The sequence below is a fragment of the Panthera uncia genome, chromosome E1 (genome assembly GCF_023721935.1).
Source record: "Panthera uncia isolate 11264 chromosome E1, Puncia_PCG_1.0, whole genome shotgun sequence".
Lineage (NCBI taxonomy): Eukaryota > Metazoa > Chordata > Mammalia > Carnivora > Felidae > Panthera > Panthera uncia.
Window position 1 is genome coordinate 48,021,933 of NC_064814.1, and position 20,119 is coordinate 48,042,051.

Consider the following 20,119-nt stretch of genomic DNA (forward strand, 5'->3'; position numbering starts at 1 on the left):
AGCGTCTGACTTCAGCTCAGGTCATGATCTCACAGCTCATGAGTTCGAGCCCCACGTCGGGCTCTGTGCTGACAGCTGGGAGCCTGCAGCCTGCTTCAGATTCTGTGCCTCCCTCTCTCTCTGCCTGAACCCACTCGCATGCTGTCTCTGTCTCTCTCAAAAATAAATACACTTCAAAAAAAATTAAAATTAAAAAAATAAAAAATATAAAAGAAGACAGGTCAACAAAGGAAATAATGATACCAACTGATTGTTTACTGCATGGCAGGAATTGAGCTACAAAGCTCTGCAGGTGTTATCTCACTTAATCCTCATAACCCTATGAGATAGATGCTACTGTCATTTTCATTTTTCGGATGAGGAAATTGAGGCTCAGAGAGGTAAAGTAACTTTGCCCAAGGTTACAAGCCACTAAAGACTTGAACCCAGACATTTGTAATTCCACACCTTTGCTTTCTCAGCCACCGCATCCCAGGGGTCCAAAGAGGCTCAGCCCCGTCCACCTCCCCGCCCCTCTTGCCAGCACGGCCCCACCTCTCTAGCCTGCACCTCCCCCGCGCCCCCTCCCCGCTCCTCCCCTCGGGTGGGCCCCGCCCACGGCCCGCGAGCCAGGTGCCTCCGCAATCCCTGCTCCCGGCCCCGCCCTCTGCCCCGCCCACAGGCCTCGCAGTCGCCGTGGACGCCGTTCTTGCGCATGGAGTCGCCATTTTGCTCCTAGAGAAGCCGCCTGGAGAGCCGGCGCTTTCTTCCTTCGGCAGCCGAGGCTGCGGCGGGGCCGGGGCTGGGGTCGGGGCCAGGTAGGCGGGCGGGAGCCAGCGACGAGTGGCGGCGCGGACCGGCGGGCTCCGGCAGTGCGGGGCGCAGGTGCAAGGGGCGGGGAGCCCCGCGGCGCCGGCTGGCGGACGGGTCGCGCGGTCCCGGGGCGGCGGCTGGGCGGGGGGGGGGGGGATACGGCGGGGCGACCCCGGGCTCGCGCCCGCAGCCGCCCCCTCCTCCCTCCCTCCCTCCCTCCTCTCCTTCGCGGGGCCCGCGGGGCTCGGGCCCGGCGCGCGGCCCCGGGTGACCCAGCTCCGGGCGCCTTTGGGAGTCGAGCCCTAATTACGGGACCGGCGGCTCAGAAAACGAGCCTCCAACCCAGCCATCTCCGGCCCCTGGTCTGACACAGCCCCTGATTCCAAGTTGACTGGCCTTGCTAGTCGCGGACCATTTCTGTTCTTCTCTGGCCGGTTGTTTTTTTGTTTTTTTGTTTTTTTCCACCCAGAGCTCACCCAGCAGAGGTTGAGGGAGGACCTCGATGTGATTTTCAGATACTATTTGACTTTAAAATGTTTTTTTCCCCAGCATATTGCCTTGACGATAGGGTTTTCCCCCCTTTATTTTAATATTGGCGCAGTTTGGGTGTTTAGCTTTTATAAAGAATAAGGAAATGCAGACTGGGGATTTGGAGCATGAAGAAGTGTGATTTCTTACGCTTAGAAGATTTAAATGAGCAAATAAAAATAATTCAGCCACATCATTGAACTCCGCTAAATCCTACCCTTCTTCCTGGCCGTGTTCCTACCCTGACCCGGTCTATACCGTGATTACCCAGTTTTGATTAGCAGAGAGGAAATTCTGCGCTTATTCACTTAACATAAGCACTGTACAGAGTCCTGGATATTTACCGTTTTTATTATGTTGACTATATATTTCCGAATTTTACTTAATTACCCCATTATGGATGCTTTCTATCTGTCCAGTGTTGCTCTTAAAAAGAGATCTTGCAGTGACCATCATTGAACATATATGGCTTGTTCTTTTCTTTCCCTGGTACAAATGACCAAAAGGGGAAATACTAAAAGTTATGTGTTGTGTTCTTTCTTCAACACCTGGTATAAAATGTATTTCAAACAAGGCCTGTCTAGACATTTAAAAAAATCTGGGTGTTTGTCTGATTCTGCTGTGATGCTGAATTCAGCATGGGAGTATCATCATTTTCTGTGCTGTTGCATACAACTGTCTGCTACAAGTCAGACTGAAACTCAGCTGTCGTCAGCTGCTTAGAAGCCGCACAGCCTTGAGCACGTTTCTTAATCTCCGGCCTCATTTCCCCATGTGTAAAATGGGTCCACAAGAAAGCAGGTCCACCTGCTTTCTTGAGTTGCCGTAAGAATTCAGAGCACCTAGAAAACAGCGTTAGCTGTAAGAAAACCTGCTGCTGGAGAGACGGGCAAAGAGCCTGGGGTCACAGAGACACGGAAGATTAATTCGGCTTAGGTTTTGCCCTAATTCTCTTCAGTACTGATATAAAAAGCAGTTGTTTTTGAGCGAGGTATGTCAGCAATAAAAATAATAATTGTTTGCATCTTATGATGCTTTTTAGTTTGCAGACTGCTTTGAATACTATTTGTCAATTGTTGCGACTCAGTGAGGTCAGGCTTTATTCAACAACTGTTTGTTACTTTGGCAAACACTGTTGCGCCCCCACGTGCCAGGTACTAGGCACTGGATATACAACAGAGAATATAATGGTGGGGAAAAAAAAAAAAAATCTCTGCTGTCCTGAACCTTCGGTACTGGTGGGGGAAGCTGATCTTGCCAAACATCTATCTCTGTTGTCAGGAAGGGAAGGGCCAAGCCACCTACCCAAGAACGGGTCGCTAGTAACCACAGAAGGCAAGCCCGGGATTTCACACTTACTCCGGTGTCTTTAGATAGGAGGTGTTTGCAGCGGATGCTTTGGAGGGAAAGCATCACACTTTAAGGCAAGCCTTCCTCATCTGAAATGCGGAAAAGTGGTTTTGGAAGGACTGCTGGCAACATCCAAAGCGAGTGGTCTTTTCAGTGTGGATTCATTCGGGAGACTTCATAGATTGTCCAGTCTCATTCAGAGGGGAGTAGGGTTTGCTTTTCGAAAGGTACTGAGAGCCTCGGAAAAGGACGTGTTTTCATATGTGTTATAAATAATTCTCACACATTCTGGGGTAAATTTAGGATAAATGTAAAAGCAGCTGTAGTTTACAGGGTTGCGGACCAGGGAGAATGGGAGTGCTCTCTTCACTTTCCATTTCACGCTAAAGCTTTGTGGTAATGAGCCTTCTGCCAGGCCCCATCCTGGTGATTATGTTTCTGAGGATAATCTCTAAAACTCACTTTTTTGAAGCTTGGTAAAGAGTACAACTTGAATTTCCAGTAGGGAAAAGGAGAACCCAAGCTAGCAACAGCCTTTAAGTTTGAACATCTTGTGCAGTGAGTAGGTGCAGAATATGACTGTCGATAACCATTTCCAAATGGATGCCCCTACCTGTGCCATTTTGATGGTGGTGGGTTTTGGTTATAGAAACCTGATGTTGGAAGACTTAGGACTTAAGAGACCACAGTCAGTGGTGAAGGGCATTCAAACTGTGACCAATAACGAAAGGCTGCAAGAAGTATCCTGGGGAAGAGAAGGCACAGAGGCAAGAGAGCCATCTTGAGATAGGTTGAGCACTGCCCAGTGGAAAAGGAATTTGATGTTTCCTGTAAAGTATCAAGGAAAGGACAAAGACCAGGAGGTGTTGAGGGCAGGGAGAGGAAGTTTAGCGTGTTCTAAGGAAGAATTTGGAATGATGGGCCCCTAGGATATGGGCCTTGGGCTCGAGCTGTTCAGGCACCTGGAGTGGCTCCTTGGCGGGAGTCCTGTAGATGGGCCTGGTTATCTCTCAGAGCTCTTTCTACCCTCAGATGCTTTCGTTCTGAGTGTTCCATGTCCTCTCAAGAACACCGGTACCTTAAGAAGCTTCTTATTTGAGGTTTGGGGAATGTAACAAGATGGCCAACATATGCATGTAACCGCACTTGTTCAGTAGAAAACCAAAACCTTGAAAGTGGATACCAATGTAGCTAGCTTCCATTTACCAAGCAGATCCTCTGTGTGGCACACTGTGTTAAGTGCTGTACAGAAATTAATTTTACAGCAACCCTGTAAGGTCACTTTACCCTAAGGCTAAGAGAGACTCATTCATACAGAACCTCGCAGTGAGTCGAGCCCAGATGCAATCGTGAATTTGACTCCAAAGCCTGTATTTATAACTACAGGAGAATGAGTTTTTATTGTTTCCGTCTCCAGACCTGTGCTATCTGTTCCTAAAGACAGACATAGCATTGGTTGAGAGATGGTGTTGGAAGATACTTAAGATCTCTTCCAACTTTGAGTATTGATGACTAAATACATTCTTTTTTTCATCTGTACCAACCACTCTGGCCCACACTGCCCTAAAGCAGGTGTCAGCAGACTTTCTGTGGAGGCCCAGATGATCAGTGTTTTCAGCTGTATGGCCTGTACTCAACTCTATCATTGTATTCATAGACAGTTTGTAGGCAGTGAGCATGGCTGTGTTCCAATACGATTTTATGTACAGAACGAGCATTTGGAGGGATCTGGTTTGGCCCGTGGGCTGTAGTTGGCTGATCCCTGCTCCCGAGCCACTTTCCATTGTAGGTATCCTCGTTGGTCTCCTTAGGGCTTTGGTCATTTGTGCATGTGTTTGTGTTTGGAATTCATAGGCTGTAGGTCAGTTTTCATTGTAGTGCTCCATTTTTCTCATCACGGGATGCCCCGTAAGAGGCACTCTGGGGAAATGTGCTCTCCTATCCTGCTGGTGTGTCCGTACCTATAAATTGTCCTGCCCCAAGGACCCAGTGGTTCTTGCAATTACAGCAGAGACACGCACACGTGCGCTAGGAGCCCTGTTTAGGATGGTGACCCGCTACATGTGCCATCTCCACACCATGGAGTACGCGAAGCAGTTCAAAAGTATATTTTGTAAATATACAACCCCCGGGTTGTCAAAATACATCGTTTAACAAAAAAGATTATAGATAAATTTGCACAATGATTTTTTTTACATTAGAAAGGTATTTTTGTACATATTTTTTTATGGGGTGGGGGTTGCATGTGAATGGGTACAGGTCAGGTGGTGGCCGTACCAAACTGATAAGAACTGTCCGTTCCTGGGGACGTGGGTGGGAAGGAGCCTGGGATTGGTGCTAGTGACGTTAGCCTAAACATCAAGTTTCAGTTCCTCACAAGGAGAATGTGTGTGTGTACCAGTGTAATTAAAATTTAAGAGTAACAAGAAAGATCCGCTTGGCTTCGGTCCCTTTGTAATCTTCCTGGAGCCATCAACCGAGGAAATGCAGTGGGCTCGCCGGGCAGGTCCCCCCACCCCGTGGCCTGCTAGGTTATTGCTACGGCATCTAGTCCTGCACCTTCCTTGGGTGATAAGGACTCAGCCCAGAGAGTGGAGGAGCACATGAACGGCCCGTGGGATTACCACCTCGGCTCTGATGACTCTCGGGCCAGGGGTTTTTCTGTTTGTGCCCTGCTGCCTGTCAGTCGGGTGATTGCTTTCCTTCCCTTTGGGGTTATTATTTGGTCTCAGCCTTGTGTTCCAGTTCAGAAAAACTTAGATGCCAAGGTCCAGCTTAGACATGACTCAGGGCATCAGAGAGGCAGCTGGCAGCCAAGGGGGAGGTTTGGGGGTAAATAGTTATAGGAAAAGCTGGGCACAGATGGGCTGTTTATTCGTCATTGAAGGATTGATCAGTCCATGTCCTTGCTAATGGCTCTGCCATTTTTCTGTGTGTTAATCCAGGAGGAATTTTGTTGTCAGAGAATAAAAGGAGGTTGTCCATAATTGACTTTAAGCAGCAAACAGTAAAACACTGAGCTCTTCAGCTCCGCCTTTCTTGTAAGTTTATCGTTTGTTCCCAGTGGTCATGAAAACTAATTAAATCATGCAGTAACATTTTTCCATAAATCCGGAACCCTGAAATCCAAATGAACTTTTTATTTGTCCATACGTATATTTAATATAAAAGACTCCATCATGGCGAAAACTAATTTCCTTCAGCTTAAGTCATTTGCTAGTTAAAAAAAAAAAGTTCATTCAGGTGAATTTCATATTCTGTGGCGGTTCTTAATATACTTTTAATCCTCCTAGGCTCTGAGAATTGGAAAACCAAGAAGGTTTTGATGTTTTGTGTGGCGCCACCTGAATTAGAAACCAAGATGAACATAACGAAAGGAGGTCTGGTGTTGTTTTCAGCAAATTCTAACTCCTCGTGTATGGAGCTTTCAAAGAAAATTGCTGAGTGAGTACTTCGTGCCATTAAAATCCATATTCAGTATGTCATGTAAGAAAAAAATTTTTTTTAAATTTTTTAATTTATTTTTGAGACAGAGAGAGACAGAGCATGAACAGGGGAGGGGCAGAGAGAGAGGGAGACACAGAATCTGAAACAGGCTCCAGGCTCTGAGCGGTCAGCAGAGAGCCCGACGCGGAGCTCGAACTCACGGGCCGTGAGATCATGACCTGAGCTGAAGTCGGACGCTTAACCGACCGAGCCACCCAGGCGCCCCGAAAAATTTTTTTATGTTTATTTTTGAGAGAGAGAGAGGCAGAGGCAGACACAATCTGAAGCAGGCTCCAGGGTCTGAGCTGTCAGCACAGAGCCTGATGCGGCCTCGAACTCACAACCCGTGAGGTCATGACCTGAGCTGAAGTCAGATGCTTAGCTGACTGAGCCCCCCAGGCTCCCCTCCTTATACTTTTCTGATGATCACTTCAAGTATGATGATCATTTCGAGGAGCCAGTGGAGGTGAAGGTTCTTCATTTCTTCCAGTCACAGGCGCCCTCATTATGTCATGTTTTAAATTTGACTATCGGAATAGCAACTGATTGTTAAACTTGAGAACAGATGTTTTGTAGCTGGTCTGTGTATCGTCTGTATGTTAAGGGCTAACTTTTTTTTGTGAACTGTCGTAACTCCCTACACGTTCGTTCGGCAGACATTTATCGAGTCTTCATAAGTGCCAGGGATTGTGTTAGGTGCCGCATACGTGGAGAATTACTTGCGTGTGAAGAGCAATGAAGTGTATTCTGTATGAACATAGTTTACATAGATTGTAGTTCAGTCTAGTTTTAGTTATTTATTAGATAAAGTTTGAACCCCCTACTATGTATTAGACCTTAATCTAGATATTGGGGATTAACGGTGAACTGAACAGTCAGGATCCTTTCTTCTATGTAGTAGGGGAGCCAGACAAGAAGAAAGTCAACAGAACAAACAAGAGAATTTCAGGTGGCGATGGTGTGAAGAAAACGGGATGAAGGGGAAGGTTTGTGCAGGTTGTTCTGTTTTAGCTCAGGTGCCTTTTAAGCCCAGGGGATGGTATGTGAATTGGGAAACCCTCCAGGCAGAGGGAACAGAAGGTTCAAAGGCAGGAGGGGTTGGTGTAGCCCAGGGACAGGCTCGATCAGCCTAAGCTGGCCTCCGGAGGCCTTCTTGGGGAGGCGTGGGGTGGGGGTTAGGTAACGCGGCGACAGACAGTATCGTATCCACTTTCAATTTTATAGTAAGAGTGCCTCTGTTTTAGTTCGCTTTGTCTCATTTTTAATCAATTTATGAATCATCCTTAAATAGTAAAGATGTTGAGTCGATTTTATTTCTATTACCTTTTCAGCTTTTTCCCCCTTTTCTCTTCCCTAGGCGGCTGGGGGTGGAGATGGGCAAAGTGCAGGTTTACCAGGAACCTAACAGAGGTGAGCTATCTCAGACATGCGTGTGATGTTGATCTTTTTGTGGAATGTGACGTTCTGGCTCTGTCCTTCATCCTCTGCTCTTAAAATAGTTGGACCCAGCGGCCAGTTATTTCCGCCAGCGGGAAGTCCAGCGGGCAAGGGGGCGAATACAACTGGACGTAGACCATCTGGGGGCTTGAACTCCAGTTCTCAGACCTCATTCAGTAAAGACTGCAGACATGCACGCAGCTGGCCCACTGAATGGAAATCTAGCTCAGCAATTGTGTGAATTTGTGTCCCCTTAGGTGGGATGAGAAAGCCCTGTGTGGCCACGGTGTTAACTGGTTGCCATTCTTTATTCCCCATAAATTGCCGTTAGGAAATGCTTTTGTTAATTGATTTCCATCATTACATAAACACCCCACATTGTGCACTTGTTCACGTGTTACTTACTCTTTGTAATTTCTGTAGAAATGGTGGATATTTGAAATTATCCTGGCAGGAATGATGGACAGCTTATCAGGACCCGAGGGTCAGACGACTTATCCTTGGCGAGTTATTTAATTTTTCTAAACTGCGAATGATTTGTGCTGCTTTGAGGATTTAATGGGATAATTTGTGTGCCTTCGCACCGCTTGGTGCATAGTAGGTGCTCGGGAAACACTGGTTCCCTGTCCTTTTCCACTGTAGGATTTTGGCAGTTACCTAAATATTGGGAGAACTTACAAGACGCTTTGATGAAAAGGCACAAATTTGTTTCCCCCCTATTTATTTCTGCCATCACTGCCACCTTTTTCCTGCCTCCCAAGATCCCCCATGTGGCTTCAGTAGGAAAAATGTGTAATTGAAGAAAATACGCAGGGAGAGTTTGGAGAAGGGTCTGCTGCTAAAGCAGATTGCGTGATGCCCTTTGTGTAGCCTGGAAGGGAGGGTTAGGGAGAGCTGGTGGTGGGAGTCTCGTCCCAGGAGGAAAGTTCGTCTGCCCTCTGGGTTCCTGCCTGAGGGTGGGGAGAATACTTGGTGTCTATCGGGAAGGAAGGCTGGAACTGACGTTTGTGGATTCCTCGCTGTTACCAGGGACTGAAGCCCTGTGTTCAGGGGTGATGTTAGGTACAAAGTCCCCAAGTCCCCGAAGTGACAGAGTCAGGATTCAAACCCAGCTCTCCCCGACCCTAAAGTTCATTTTCTTTCCTTGGTACTGTATATTCCTTTGTAAACACACGTTCTGTTTTTTCCCAACATTTTTAACAAAAATGTTTGGACCTGTAAAAAAGTTAAGAGACTAGAGCTGTGAATATCCCACGTGTATGTCTGCCGTGGACTCAACAGCTTACATTTTGTGACATGAATATGAATGCGTGCAACCTTTTGAAAGTAAGTTGCAGGCATCAGATCACTTAAGCTCTGAATGCTTGGCTGTGCCCCTCCCGAGGAAAAGGACTTTGTTCTGCATGAATACGTTGTCTGGTTTAAAGAAATAAATGACCATTCTCTAATTATGTAATATCTCGCCAATATTCAGATTTCCCTTGTTGTCCTGGAGAGCCTTTTATGGCTATTCGGTTCTTTTTTTTTTTCCAAACCAGGATTCTTGGCTCAAGCAATGTGTTTTCTTTTTCACTGTTGTTTTTCTGTTTTTTTTTTTTTTTTTAATGTTATTTTTGAGAGAGAGAGAGAGAGCACATGAGCAGGGAGGAGCAGAGAGAAGGGGACAAAGGACCCACAGTGGGCTCCATGCTGACAGCAGCTAGCCGGATGTGGGGCGAGAACTCATGAGAGAACTCACGTGAGATCATGACCTGAGCTCAAAGCCGGATGCTCAACCGACTGAGTCACCCAGGCGCCCCTCAAGGGATGTGTTTTCTGTATCTCTTTAGTTTCTTCTCATCTAGGACATTTCTTTTCTTCGTGTGATACTTTGAAGAATGCCCCATTCTTCATTTGTTTAATTGTTTCCTTGTGGCCATTCACAAGATTTTTTGAGAGTAGGGATGTTAAACCTTCTTTGTCTTTATTCTTTTTTTTTTTTTTTTTCAACGTTTATTTATTTTTGGGACAGAGAGAGACAGAGCATGAACGGGGGAGGGACAGAGAGAGAGGGAGACACAGAATCGGAAACAGGCTCCAGGCTCTGAGCCATCAGCCCAGAGCCTGACGCGGGGCTCGAACTCACGGACCGTGAGATCGTGACCTGGCTGAAGTCGGACGCTTAACCGACTGCGCCACCCAGGCGCCCCTGTCTTTATTCTTATAATGTTTTTGTAACACTTGTTGCCAAATAAGTTAATTGTTGCTGCTTTTATGAAGGAGTATGTAGTTTCCCATAGAGATACCCTGCTCAGCGTGGCTCAGTGCTCCCTGCCTGTATGGAAGTAAGAAGGGTAGATTACTTGGTCCAAGTGGGAAATGGAATTCTCTCAGTAGCACGAACTGTAACGTTGACATGTTTAAAAAGGGTGATTGATGCCAGTGTGTTCACTATCATTTCCAGCACCAAAAGCCTTGTGAATGTTTTTAACAGTTCCGTTCTCCACATTTTGTGACACTGGGGATGAGGAAGATTTTTTTGTGCATTTTCAAAAATTTAAATTATGTGCCGTCTTCACCACCGCCTCTTTTTTTCCTTTTCCCGCCAGAAACAAGAGTACAGATTCAAGAATCCGTGAGGGGAAAGGATGTTTTCATCATCCAGACTGTCTCAAAGTGAGTCCTTAGCCAACAGACACGGGGTCTCTCTGGGTTTCTTTCTGGGCAAGAGTGCTTGGAATCATAAGAGCTGACTAGACAGGAAGAATTATGACCATTTTAAAATTGGTATGTTTTATTTTGCTAATTTTTCTGACATAACTGCTGACTTTTAGGTGTTCTTTCAGGGTTCTCGAAGGGTGAAAGTAGCCAGGTACTGGAGCAGAGGCTCGTAACGAGAATAGGACCTATGACGTTGCCTCTCAGTAGCCGGAATCTTATACAACTTGCAGGGAAGCTCTTCTGGTTCCCCCAAAAAAGGCAGGGGGAGAGGGGTTTACTTACTTGGGCTTCTTAAAGCTTTGACTGCAGGTCATTGAAAAATCACCACTTATTATCATGTAGATTAAATGAGCCTAGAAGGTAAAATAATGTATTGAAGGATGTATTCCTATGTGGTGTGTGACGTTTGACATACGTATGTGTGTGTTTGGAAAGTTGTCGAGGCCACAGATGTGTAAGGTGGGTGTGGAGGAGTCTGTGCGGCGAGGTTCTCTGCACCGTTTTTTTATCAAATGCCGCACTGTCCATGGACGCCTCCGAATGCCTCTGTGTATGAAAGTTCTTCACCTCAAAGTGGCTTTTAATAATGTCTGAAAATCAGTTTATATAGCGTGTACCATTTTTTGAGCTTAGAGATGCTAAATTTTGCTGCATGTTAGATTTGTGTTTATATGTGTAAAAAATACCAAAGAAAGCCTGGTCTCGGGAGAATTTAGCCTCGCAACACACATACTTCCACCGAATGTTGAACATCTATCCTGGTCCTTGGTTCATCGGGATGCAGTCTCGTAGTCCCCTGGCTCCTCTGGGAAGAACAGTTGACGGGGACCTGTCGTTGCGTCCCATGCCTTCCTGGGCGCATCTGTGCCGTGGAGAAGGGCGGGGGCCGCTTGTTTCGATCCCTCTGCCACGTGGCGTCCTCGGCAGACCTGGGCGGGGCTGGGGGCACTGAGTTCTTGTGGCCTCTCCGCCTGGCATGCTGAAGGGCCAGGGTGCTGGTGGAGAACTCCCTTGTGGGCACCCCTTGCCCTTCACCTTCCGGCATCGGGGTGGGGAAAGCACAGAGCACAGGACGACTTCCGTCGCTTCTGGCTCCTGCGTGTCTGGGTGCTGTTACCTCCTCAGAGACACGTGTGACTCCATTTTGGAGAAGTGCACGGAAGTGTTTGCGTCACACGGGAGAAGTGGGCATGGAAAGCCAAATCGGACTTAGAATTCAGGGCTTCAGAGGGGGACTCGTGTAGTCCTTCCCGTTTCCAGGTCCTTGCATTCCTTTCCTGTGTTTTGGTTTATTTCAACACTTATCATTTTGCCCCCCGCCTTTTTTTAGTTTCTTCTTCCTGTAGTGAAACCCACCTGCTCGTCTCATCCTGCATCGTTCCGAGCTGCGCCGTAGGCTTGTGCGAGCTCTGCGGTTCATAGTCTTGCCAGGTTGCCGGAAGCCTGGCCGTTGTGGTCTCTGCCAGATAGTTAACGTTGAGATCTGAGGTCATCAGTACATCTTCTGTTTCATTTTAGTACAGGCTAATGGTGGGCACTAAAGTATTAGAAAAATTTTAAATGGAGGCAATGCTGTCCAGTAGCTCAACTTCTGCAGTCACTCAGACAAGTTCATGATCAGAGGTTAGCGCTGGCCAGCCTGTCAGCAGTTCACAGGAGACAAGTGCTCCCGCACGCATGATTCGGGACCCTTGGTGTAACTCTGTACTCCCTGTCGGGTCCTCTCCTCCTACTCTTTCACTTTCGGGGCGGGGGGGGGGGGGGTGTGTGACCTTGAGTGCCCGGCATCTAGAAAGCCATGAAACTCGATGAGGAGCCCAGCGGATGAGGCGAGGTCACAGGAGAGGGCAAATGAATGGGCATTAGGCAGGAAGGTGGGGAGAGGAGAACCGGCACAGGAAGCCAAGTGGGGCAGCACAGGAGGAAGTCCTAGAAGCCAAGTGGGTCAAGCAGGGTGAGCAGCCCAGGGAGTTGAGGTGAGAGGAGGAGGAGAAATGACCTTGGATCTAGCTGCGTGGAGGTCATTGATGACCTGGATTGGAACGTGTTGGGAGAGAGTGAGTGGAGATGAGCTGATGATAGTGTAGACAGCTCCCTTGAGACATATATACAGGGGAGCAAAGAAGTTCGGGGGCAGTGGGAAAAATGGCCACTAGTTTTTTTTAAATTTTTTTTTTAATGTTTATTTTTGAGATAGAGGGAGACAGCGCGTGAGTGGGGGAAGGGCAGAGAGAGAGGGAGACACAGAATCCGAAGCAGGCTCCAGGCTCTGAGCTGTCAGCACAGAGCCCGACGCGGGGCTCGAACCCACGAATCGTGAGATCATCACCTGAGCCGAAGTCGGATGCTTACCCGACTGAGCCACTCAGGCGCCCCACTAGTTGTTTTTAATGTGACAACAGAATGTTTATAGTCCGATGGGTACAGTCTGGTCGGGGGGGTGCATACCAGACTGATGATGGAGGCAAGAGAGGGAGGATCACTGGAGTCCTGTGGAGTAGGGGTGGTTAGTGGGCCATCTGGAGGGCTCATTTCAGAGTAACTTCGGTGTGGAAAGTGTGTCTCTGACTGAGGGCGGAGGGCGGGCAGACCTGTAGGTGCAGATACGTGTGTCGGTGGGAGCCCATGGAAGCTCGCTCTTCTGACTGCTATTTTTAGGAAGAAAGGAAGTAGTGTCATGGGCTGGGAGGGAATGTGGGACATGTTGGTTCCTCTTCTGCGTCTCGAGCCTTGAGACTTGGTAGAGACAGGAGTAGCACACTGCTGACATCTTGTTGGAACAGGCGTCTCACGTTCCTTGCTGGGACACTCTCTCCCCCTCCCCCTCCCCCTCCCTCCCTCCCTCCCTCCTCTCTCTCTCGGAACACAGGGATGTAAACACCACCATCATGGAACTCCTGATTATGGTGTACGCGTGTAAGACCTCCTGTGCCAAAAGCATCATCGGCGTGATTCCCTACTTTCCTTACAGCAAACAGTGCAAGATGAGAAAAAGAGGCTCCATTGTTTCTAAACTGCTGGCTTCGATGATGTGCAAAGCGGGTAAGAATGGCAGATATTTGATGCTTAGCGGGACCCGGGAAGTTTATTTTTACCTTAGAAATTGTAAAGCCTTGTTTTAACTAAATGCGAATGCTAAACAGAGTGAAAGACTTTTTCTTGTTTTTTAATGTGTTTTATTTATTTTTGAGAGAGACCAAGTACAAGTTGGGGAGGGGCAGAGGGAGAGGGAGACGCAGAATCTGAAGTAGGCTCCAAGCTCTAGCTGTCAGTACAGAGCCCCATGCGGGGCCTGAGCCCATGAACCATGAGATCACGAGCTGAGCTGAAGTCAGATGCTTAACTGACTGAGCCACCCAGCGCCCCAGGAAGACCGTTTTTAAAGACAGCTTATGTATAACGAGAAAGCAGTGCAGATAATTCTCTCCTGTTCCCAACTCCCTGAAACACAGAATTAAGGAGAATGACTTATTTTTTCCTAATTTCTTTGTTTAAAAAATGACACTTGGGGCGCCTGGGTGGCGCAGTCGGTTAAGCGTCCGACTTCAGCCAGGTCACGATCTCGCCGTCCGTGAGTTCAAGCCCCGCGTCGGGCTCTGGGCTGATGGCTCGGAGCCTGGAGCCTGTTTCCGATTCTGTGTCTCCCTCTCTCTCTGCCCCTCCCCCGTTCATGCTCTGTCTCTCTCTGTCCCAAAAAAAAAAAAAAAAAAAAAAAAAAAGTTGAAAAAAAAAAAATGACACTGAAGCAACAAATTACACTCACATTTAAGTCATTTTTGAAGGGGAAAAGGCATTTGGAACCGAGCATTTTAACAGCAACAACTTCCTTTAGCCTCTTCGCAGCACAGATTGGCATATTTTGCAAACCATATGTGGTAATTTGTGTTGCGCCTTTTCAGGTAGCCTAATTGTCTCCCCCTTGTTTCTGAATAACCTTCAGAGTTGTGCACATGCCTGTGTGGGCACGTGCATGCGTGTGTATGATTGTAGAAGCCACATATCCTGGAGCATTGGCACAGAGAGGGAAGGATTAAAATATTCCCACATCACTGCGTTTGAACACAGTCACTTACTGTGGAATAAATTTTCTACTGTAGCATTCCAGAGAAGGCAAAGAAACAAACAAAACACACCATAACTTGGTGAAACTTGAACCCCAGCAACTTCAGTGTTACAACCTATTGAAAAGTCAGTTTTCAGAGTTTTCAAAGCTGGCTGAAGGGAGCAGGCTGGCTCACTGAGCCTTGCGAAAAGATGCTTGTCTCCTCTTCTGGCCTTGATCCTGGATGGGCCACCAGGTTGACTTTCCTGGTTTTTGGGTCAAGTTTGGCTTTTAAAACTTTTCCAATTAGATTTTCCTTCTACTTTTATTTTCTTTCTTTCTTTTTTTTTTTAAATTTTTTAAATGTTTGTTAATTTTTGAGAGAGAGCGCAAGCAGGGGAGGGGCAGAGAGAGGGAGACACAGAATCGAAAGCAGGCTCCAGGCTCTGAGCTGTCAGCACAGAGCGTGACTCGGGGCTTGAACTCACAAACCGTGATACCATGACCTGAGCTGAAGTCGGACGCTTAACTGACTGAGCCACCCAGGTGCCCCTCCTTATACTTTTCTGATGACCATTTCAAGTATGATGATCATTTTGAAGAGCCAGTGGAGGTGAAGTTTCTTCATTTCTTCTAGTTACAGGCCTGTGCAGTTTGTCTTAAGATCTTAAGACAATATTTGTCTTAATATGGCTTTGCTGTACCTATTAAGGAAACTTCAAGGAGATGTAACTTGCTCTAATACAATTATAAGAGACCTTTCTTCATTACTATTACCTTTGCTGTTTTAAGACTATAAATTGATGTGAAAATCATGTATCTCTGTGTAAGAAAACCACCCAGTCTTTCCCTTCTAAGTGGGGAAAAAGCCAGTTCCCCTCCTGTGTATCTCTTGTACTACTCACGCAGAAGATGTCACTTTTGGTCACCAGATGTGTAGAGCTTTTTCCCTACACTTAGCAATTCTCCATGACATCAGCTGGGTATCCTACGGTTTTTGTTTTTTGTTTTTAATGTTTATTACTTTTGAGAAAGAGAGAGAGAGAGAGAGAGAGAGAGAGAGAGAGAGTGAGCGGGGGAGGGGCAGAAAGAGAGGGGGACAGAGGATCTGAAGCAGACTCCGTGCTGACAGCAGAGAGCCCAGTGTGGGGTTGGAACTCACAAACCATGAGATCATGACCTGAGCCGAAGTCAGATGCTTAACTGACTGTGCCACCCAGACGCCTCTGGGTATCCTACAATCTAACTAAATTCTGACACTGTCTACCTGGAGGTAGACACCTGTGCTTCTGACCAGTCTGCTGTGAATCAGAAGCTCCCAGGACCCATCCTCAGATTTGATTATTTGCGGGAGCAACTTACAGAACTCGGGAAAACTGCCCACTTACTGTTTGCCACTTGATTGGAAAAGCGTAAGATAAAGAAGACGGGCGATTGTCCTGCTGGAGGGGATGCGAGGCCCCACATGTGGGGAGGGCTGCGGAGCCCATGACCTCTGCCAGCACCTCCACCTGTTCACCTACCTGGCAGCTGCCCGAAACCTCTGCTTCCTCGTGCCTGCTCCATTTCCGGCCCCTTCCCCTGCCTCTGGAGAATGGAGGTGGGGATGGGGTGAAGGCTGAAAATTCCAAGCTCCAAGAGCCCACCAAGAGTCACCTCATTAGGGGGCACCTGAGTAGCTCAGTAGGGAGACTTCAGCTCAGGTCATGATCTCAATGGTTTGTGGGTTCGAGCCCCGCATTGGGCCCTGTGCCGACAGCTCAGAGCCTGGATGGAGCCTGCTTTGGATTCTGTGTCTCCCTCCCTCTCTGCCCCTCACCCACTCATACTCTGTCTCTCTCTGTCTCTCTCTCTCAAAAATAAATAAACATTAAAAAAAAATTGAAAAAAAACCAAAAGTCACCTCATTAGAACAGAAGGTGCTCCTAGCGCTCTTTTCTCTTAGGAATGTACCAGGGTTTTAGGAGCTCTGTGTTAGGGACAGGGGTCAGGGACCACTATATGTTTTCTGTTTTCTCACAGTGTCATTGAATTAAAAAACCTGAGAGAGAGAGACTCTGAGTCTTTTTAATTAGAGAGCAGTTTTTTAAATGCTATTATATATAGTATTTATATATGCTTATTTCATGCAGTACAGCTGGTTATTTAGCTCTTCATATGTTTGTGTCTTTGTTTCCAAAGGTCTAACTCATCTTATTACTATGGATTTGCACCAGAAAGAAATTCAAGGCTTCTTCAACATTCCTGTTGATAATTTAAGAGCATCTCCCTTTTTACTGCAGTATATTCAAGAAGAGGTGGGCTAGCTCATACTTCTGTATTTTAACATTCTGTTTAAGGTTGGAAAGACGCATTTCCATTTCCTTGGGCCACCTGTCAAGGATTAAAACTTGGTGTATTCTGCTTAAAGCACGATTTACTTTACAAATGTAATTCAGTGTATTTTAAAATTCTTTTTTTTTTTTGTTAAAGTTTATTTATTTTTGAGAGAGAGCGTGAGTGGGAAAGGGGCAGAGAGAGAGGGAGAGAGAATCCAAAGCAGGCTCGACACTGTCGGCACAGAGCCTGACACGGGGCTCGATCCCATGAACCATGAGATCGTGACCAGAGCCAAAATTGAGAGTTGGACGCTTCACTGACTGAGCCAACCCAGGTGCCCCTGTGTTTTCAAATTTTTAATCTGCAGTTTGTTTCTTTTGTGAAGCTCTTTAAATTGTGTTTTCTTTTGGACCTCAGGTACCTAGAATTGAACTAGTTGTGATCATGGTCAAATAACTGTCGTCATTGGTCCACGCGTGCACCTGGCCCTCATTTGTGTTTCCATCGCTCTGCCTGTCTCTCTGTCCATCTGTCTGTAGTGGTCACCGGCCGTGAACCTCCCACGTAGGAAGAAAACTAGATCCGTCATAACTGACATCCACTCATGTGGTCCTTTTCTGTCACATCCCCCTGCCTCCTCCTGCCCAAGGGAGCCACTATCCTGAGTCTTGCTTCATCGTTTTCTTGACTTCCTTTGTAGATGGTCTTATCGCATATGTACATACACATACATACAGGTATTATTCAAAGACAAAACAATACACTTTTTTAAGTTTATAAAGAGTCAGATTGTGTGATTTGGGGGCAGTTTTCACTTGCTGTTACGTTAGTAAGACTCATCCATGTTATGTGTCACGGTGCATCCATTTTGACTGTTGAGAAATAGTCACTGTGCAGCCTTGTCACAGTTTACTCGTAGGTTTTTGCTCTTGTGATTGTGTCCTGTGAGCACTCTTGTAGGTGTCTCCTGTGGTGTGCAAGCAAGTGTATCGTGATTCTATATTCATCTCTAGATGGCATGGTCTGTGTTTAATTTTTCCCAAAGCAGTTACACCTTTCCGTTCTGACCAGCAGTGAGTCAGGTAGTCTGTGGATCCATCTTTGTTTCAATACTTACATTACCAGAATTTAAAACTTTGGCCTGTTGAATGGCTGTGGCCTGGTGTGTTGCTGTCACGTCGATGGATATATCTCTGATGATGTAAGAAATCGAGCGTCTCTTTGTAGATTTCCTTTTCTGTGAAAAGGTGCTTAATGCCTCTTGTTTGTGTGTTTCCTCCGTGGTTTTGTGTGTTTCTTTCTGTGCCACAGGCATCCTTTTTTAATTCTTGATTGTAGCCATTGGTTAGTATTTGTTTCACATATATCTCAGTTTGTAACCTGTAGTTTTCTTTAGGGAGTCTACATAACCAGACATGTTCAGATTTTTTTTTTCATTGAGGTAAAATATACATAACATAAAATTAACCACTTTAGGGGCACCTGGGTGGCTCAGTCGGTTAAGTGACTTTTTAAAAAAAAAAAAAATTTTTTTTTACGATTATTTGTTTTTGAGAGACAGAACACGAGTGGGGGAGGGGCAGAGAGAGAGAAGAAGACACAGACTTGGAAGCAGGCTCCAGGCTCTGAGCTGTCAGCACAGAGCCCAGTGCGGGGCTTGAACTCACGAACTGTGAGATCATGACCTGAACTCAAGTCGGATGTTTAACTGACTGAGCCACCCAGGCGGCGTCCCAAGGGTCTGACTCTCGATGTTGGTTCAGGTCATGATCTCACGGTTTGGGAGATCTAGTCCCAAGTTGGGTTCTGCGCTGATAGCTCAGAGCCTGCTTGGGATTTTGTCTCTCCCTCTCTCTCTCTGCCTCTCCCCTGCTCACACATTGCACATGCATGCTCGCTCTCTTTCTCTCTCTCTCTCTCAAAATAAATAAACTTAAAAAAAAATGAAGTACTCTACGGGAGCTCACTGTTTAAAAGGACTTCTGTTCTTTTTGCCTTTTACAGCGTGCTTGTTTTAGTTGACCATATCTTACCGAATCGAAGATGCCATCGGCTAAGGTTTACATTATTTAGGTCATCAGGAAGGAAGGAAACACTGTGGATTAGCTGTGTGACACAGTGCCTTTGTGTCCCTCAGTGATCCTGTTCTGCAAGGCTGATGCTGACATTTTCCGATCTGACAGCTCACATGTTTCTCTCTTGAGCCGTCACTGGAATTGAAGCCCTTTCTGCCAGAGTTGGAAGGAAAGTCCCGATAATTGGGTGCTCATGGCCTTGAAGCTTTGGGCCTCTCTCCTGGGTGTTTGGCAGGTTCTCCTTCCTTCAGTCGCGTTGTGGGTGCGTGTTAGGTGTCCTTTGAGATTCAGTCCTTTCCAGCTTCACTGGCAGTGCACAGCCTTCCTTCGTTAGGTCCCACAGAGCATTCCATTATCGCCTTATGGGAAGATACTCACTTGCAGTCATTCCTCCAGCCATGACTGCTTGAGCCACGAATGTGAAATCTACACCCTGCTGTCCACGTGCTGTGTCTTTCTGCATGCACTGTCGCTGTTCGTTTTAATGCCGAATCATAGGGAACTCTTGCTGGAGACGTTTTAAATGGCAGTCAAACCCGGCCCGTACAGAACCAGCAGTGCCTGTGGCTTGTTTGAAATGAATGCCATGGCCTTCTTCACATGTGTGAAGGGCTGGAAAAGCACGTCACAGCTGCTGTGGGGCCGACAGCAGCTGTAAGACACTACTGAGTTTAGGACATCCAAATCAGAGAGATACTAAAATATGACCGAAATTGGCTTGGGTATTGATTAAACACAATGCGTATTTTTAAAAAATGACGAGGTATTACGGTGATAGTTCTAGAGATCATCGGTCTGCACCAGGATTCTTAAGGAAATGATGAAGAGGAGGGCCACAAGTATATTTCTTTGGTGTATGTAGAGATCCCATCCTATCTCATCAATTTTTAAATAAGAACTTCTAGAGTTATCTTGTTTCTTTTTTTTTTTTTTTTAATTTTTTAATGTTTATTTTTGAGAGAGAGAGAGAGAGAAAGAAAGAGACAGAGTGAGAGTGGGGAAGGGGCAGGGAGAGAGGGAGACACAGAATCCAAAGCAGGCTCCAGGCTCAGCTGTCAGCACAGAGCCTGATGTGGGGCTTGAACGCACAAACCATGAGATCATGACCTGAGCCCAAGTTGGACGCTTAACCGACTGAGCCATCCAGGTGTCCCTGGAGTTATCCTATTTCTGATTCTTGAGTTGCATCCCTCCTCCCCCTGACCTCCCACCCGACCCCAGTGTTCTTCTTAGTGTCTTTGAATCCAGCCACTCTCTTTACAGAAATGAGATATGGCAGGGGATGAGAAATCAGGACAGGGTAGGGGTGTATAGCAAGGGAGTATGAGGGTGTAGGGCAGTTTGATTCTTTGTGGTTCCACAGTGGCCCTGATGTTGTTTTCCCTTAGTG

General features: G+C 46.7%; 1 protein-coding gene across 4 annotated transcripts in view; it reads left to right on the forward strand.

Moving 5' to 3' along the window:
* Nucleotides 1-351: 351 nt before the first annotated feature.
* PRPSAP2 (phosphoribosyl pyrophosphate synthetase associated protein 2) overlaps nt 352-20,119 on the forward strand; it is a 46,513-nt gene continuing 26,745 nt past the window's right edge. The window contains exons 1-7 of one of the 4 annotated variants that reach the window (XM_049636884.1): nt 352-797; nt 5,616-5,711; nt 5,964-6,114; nt 7,514-7,566; nt 10,182-10,248; nt 13,163-13,335; nt 16,517-16,632. In XM_049636884.1, the coding sequence (XP_049492841.1) occupies nt 5,996-6,114; nt 7,514-7,566; nt 10,182-10,248; nt 13,163-13,335; nt 16,517-16,632 (528 nt within the window). In that variant the 5' untranslated portion in view covers nt 352-797; nt 5,616-5,711; nt 5,964-5,995. Of the gene's footprint in view, nt 798-3,661; nt 5,712-5,956; nt 6,115-7,513; nt 7,567-10,181; nt 10,249-13,162; nt 13,336-16,516; nt 16,633-20,119 lie in introns of those variants that run through there. The other 3 variants (XM_049636885.1, XM_049636883.1, XM_049636886.1) reach the window with 3 other exon arrangements.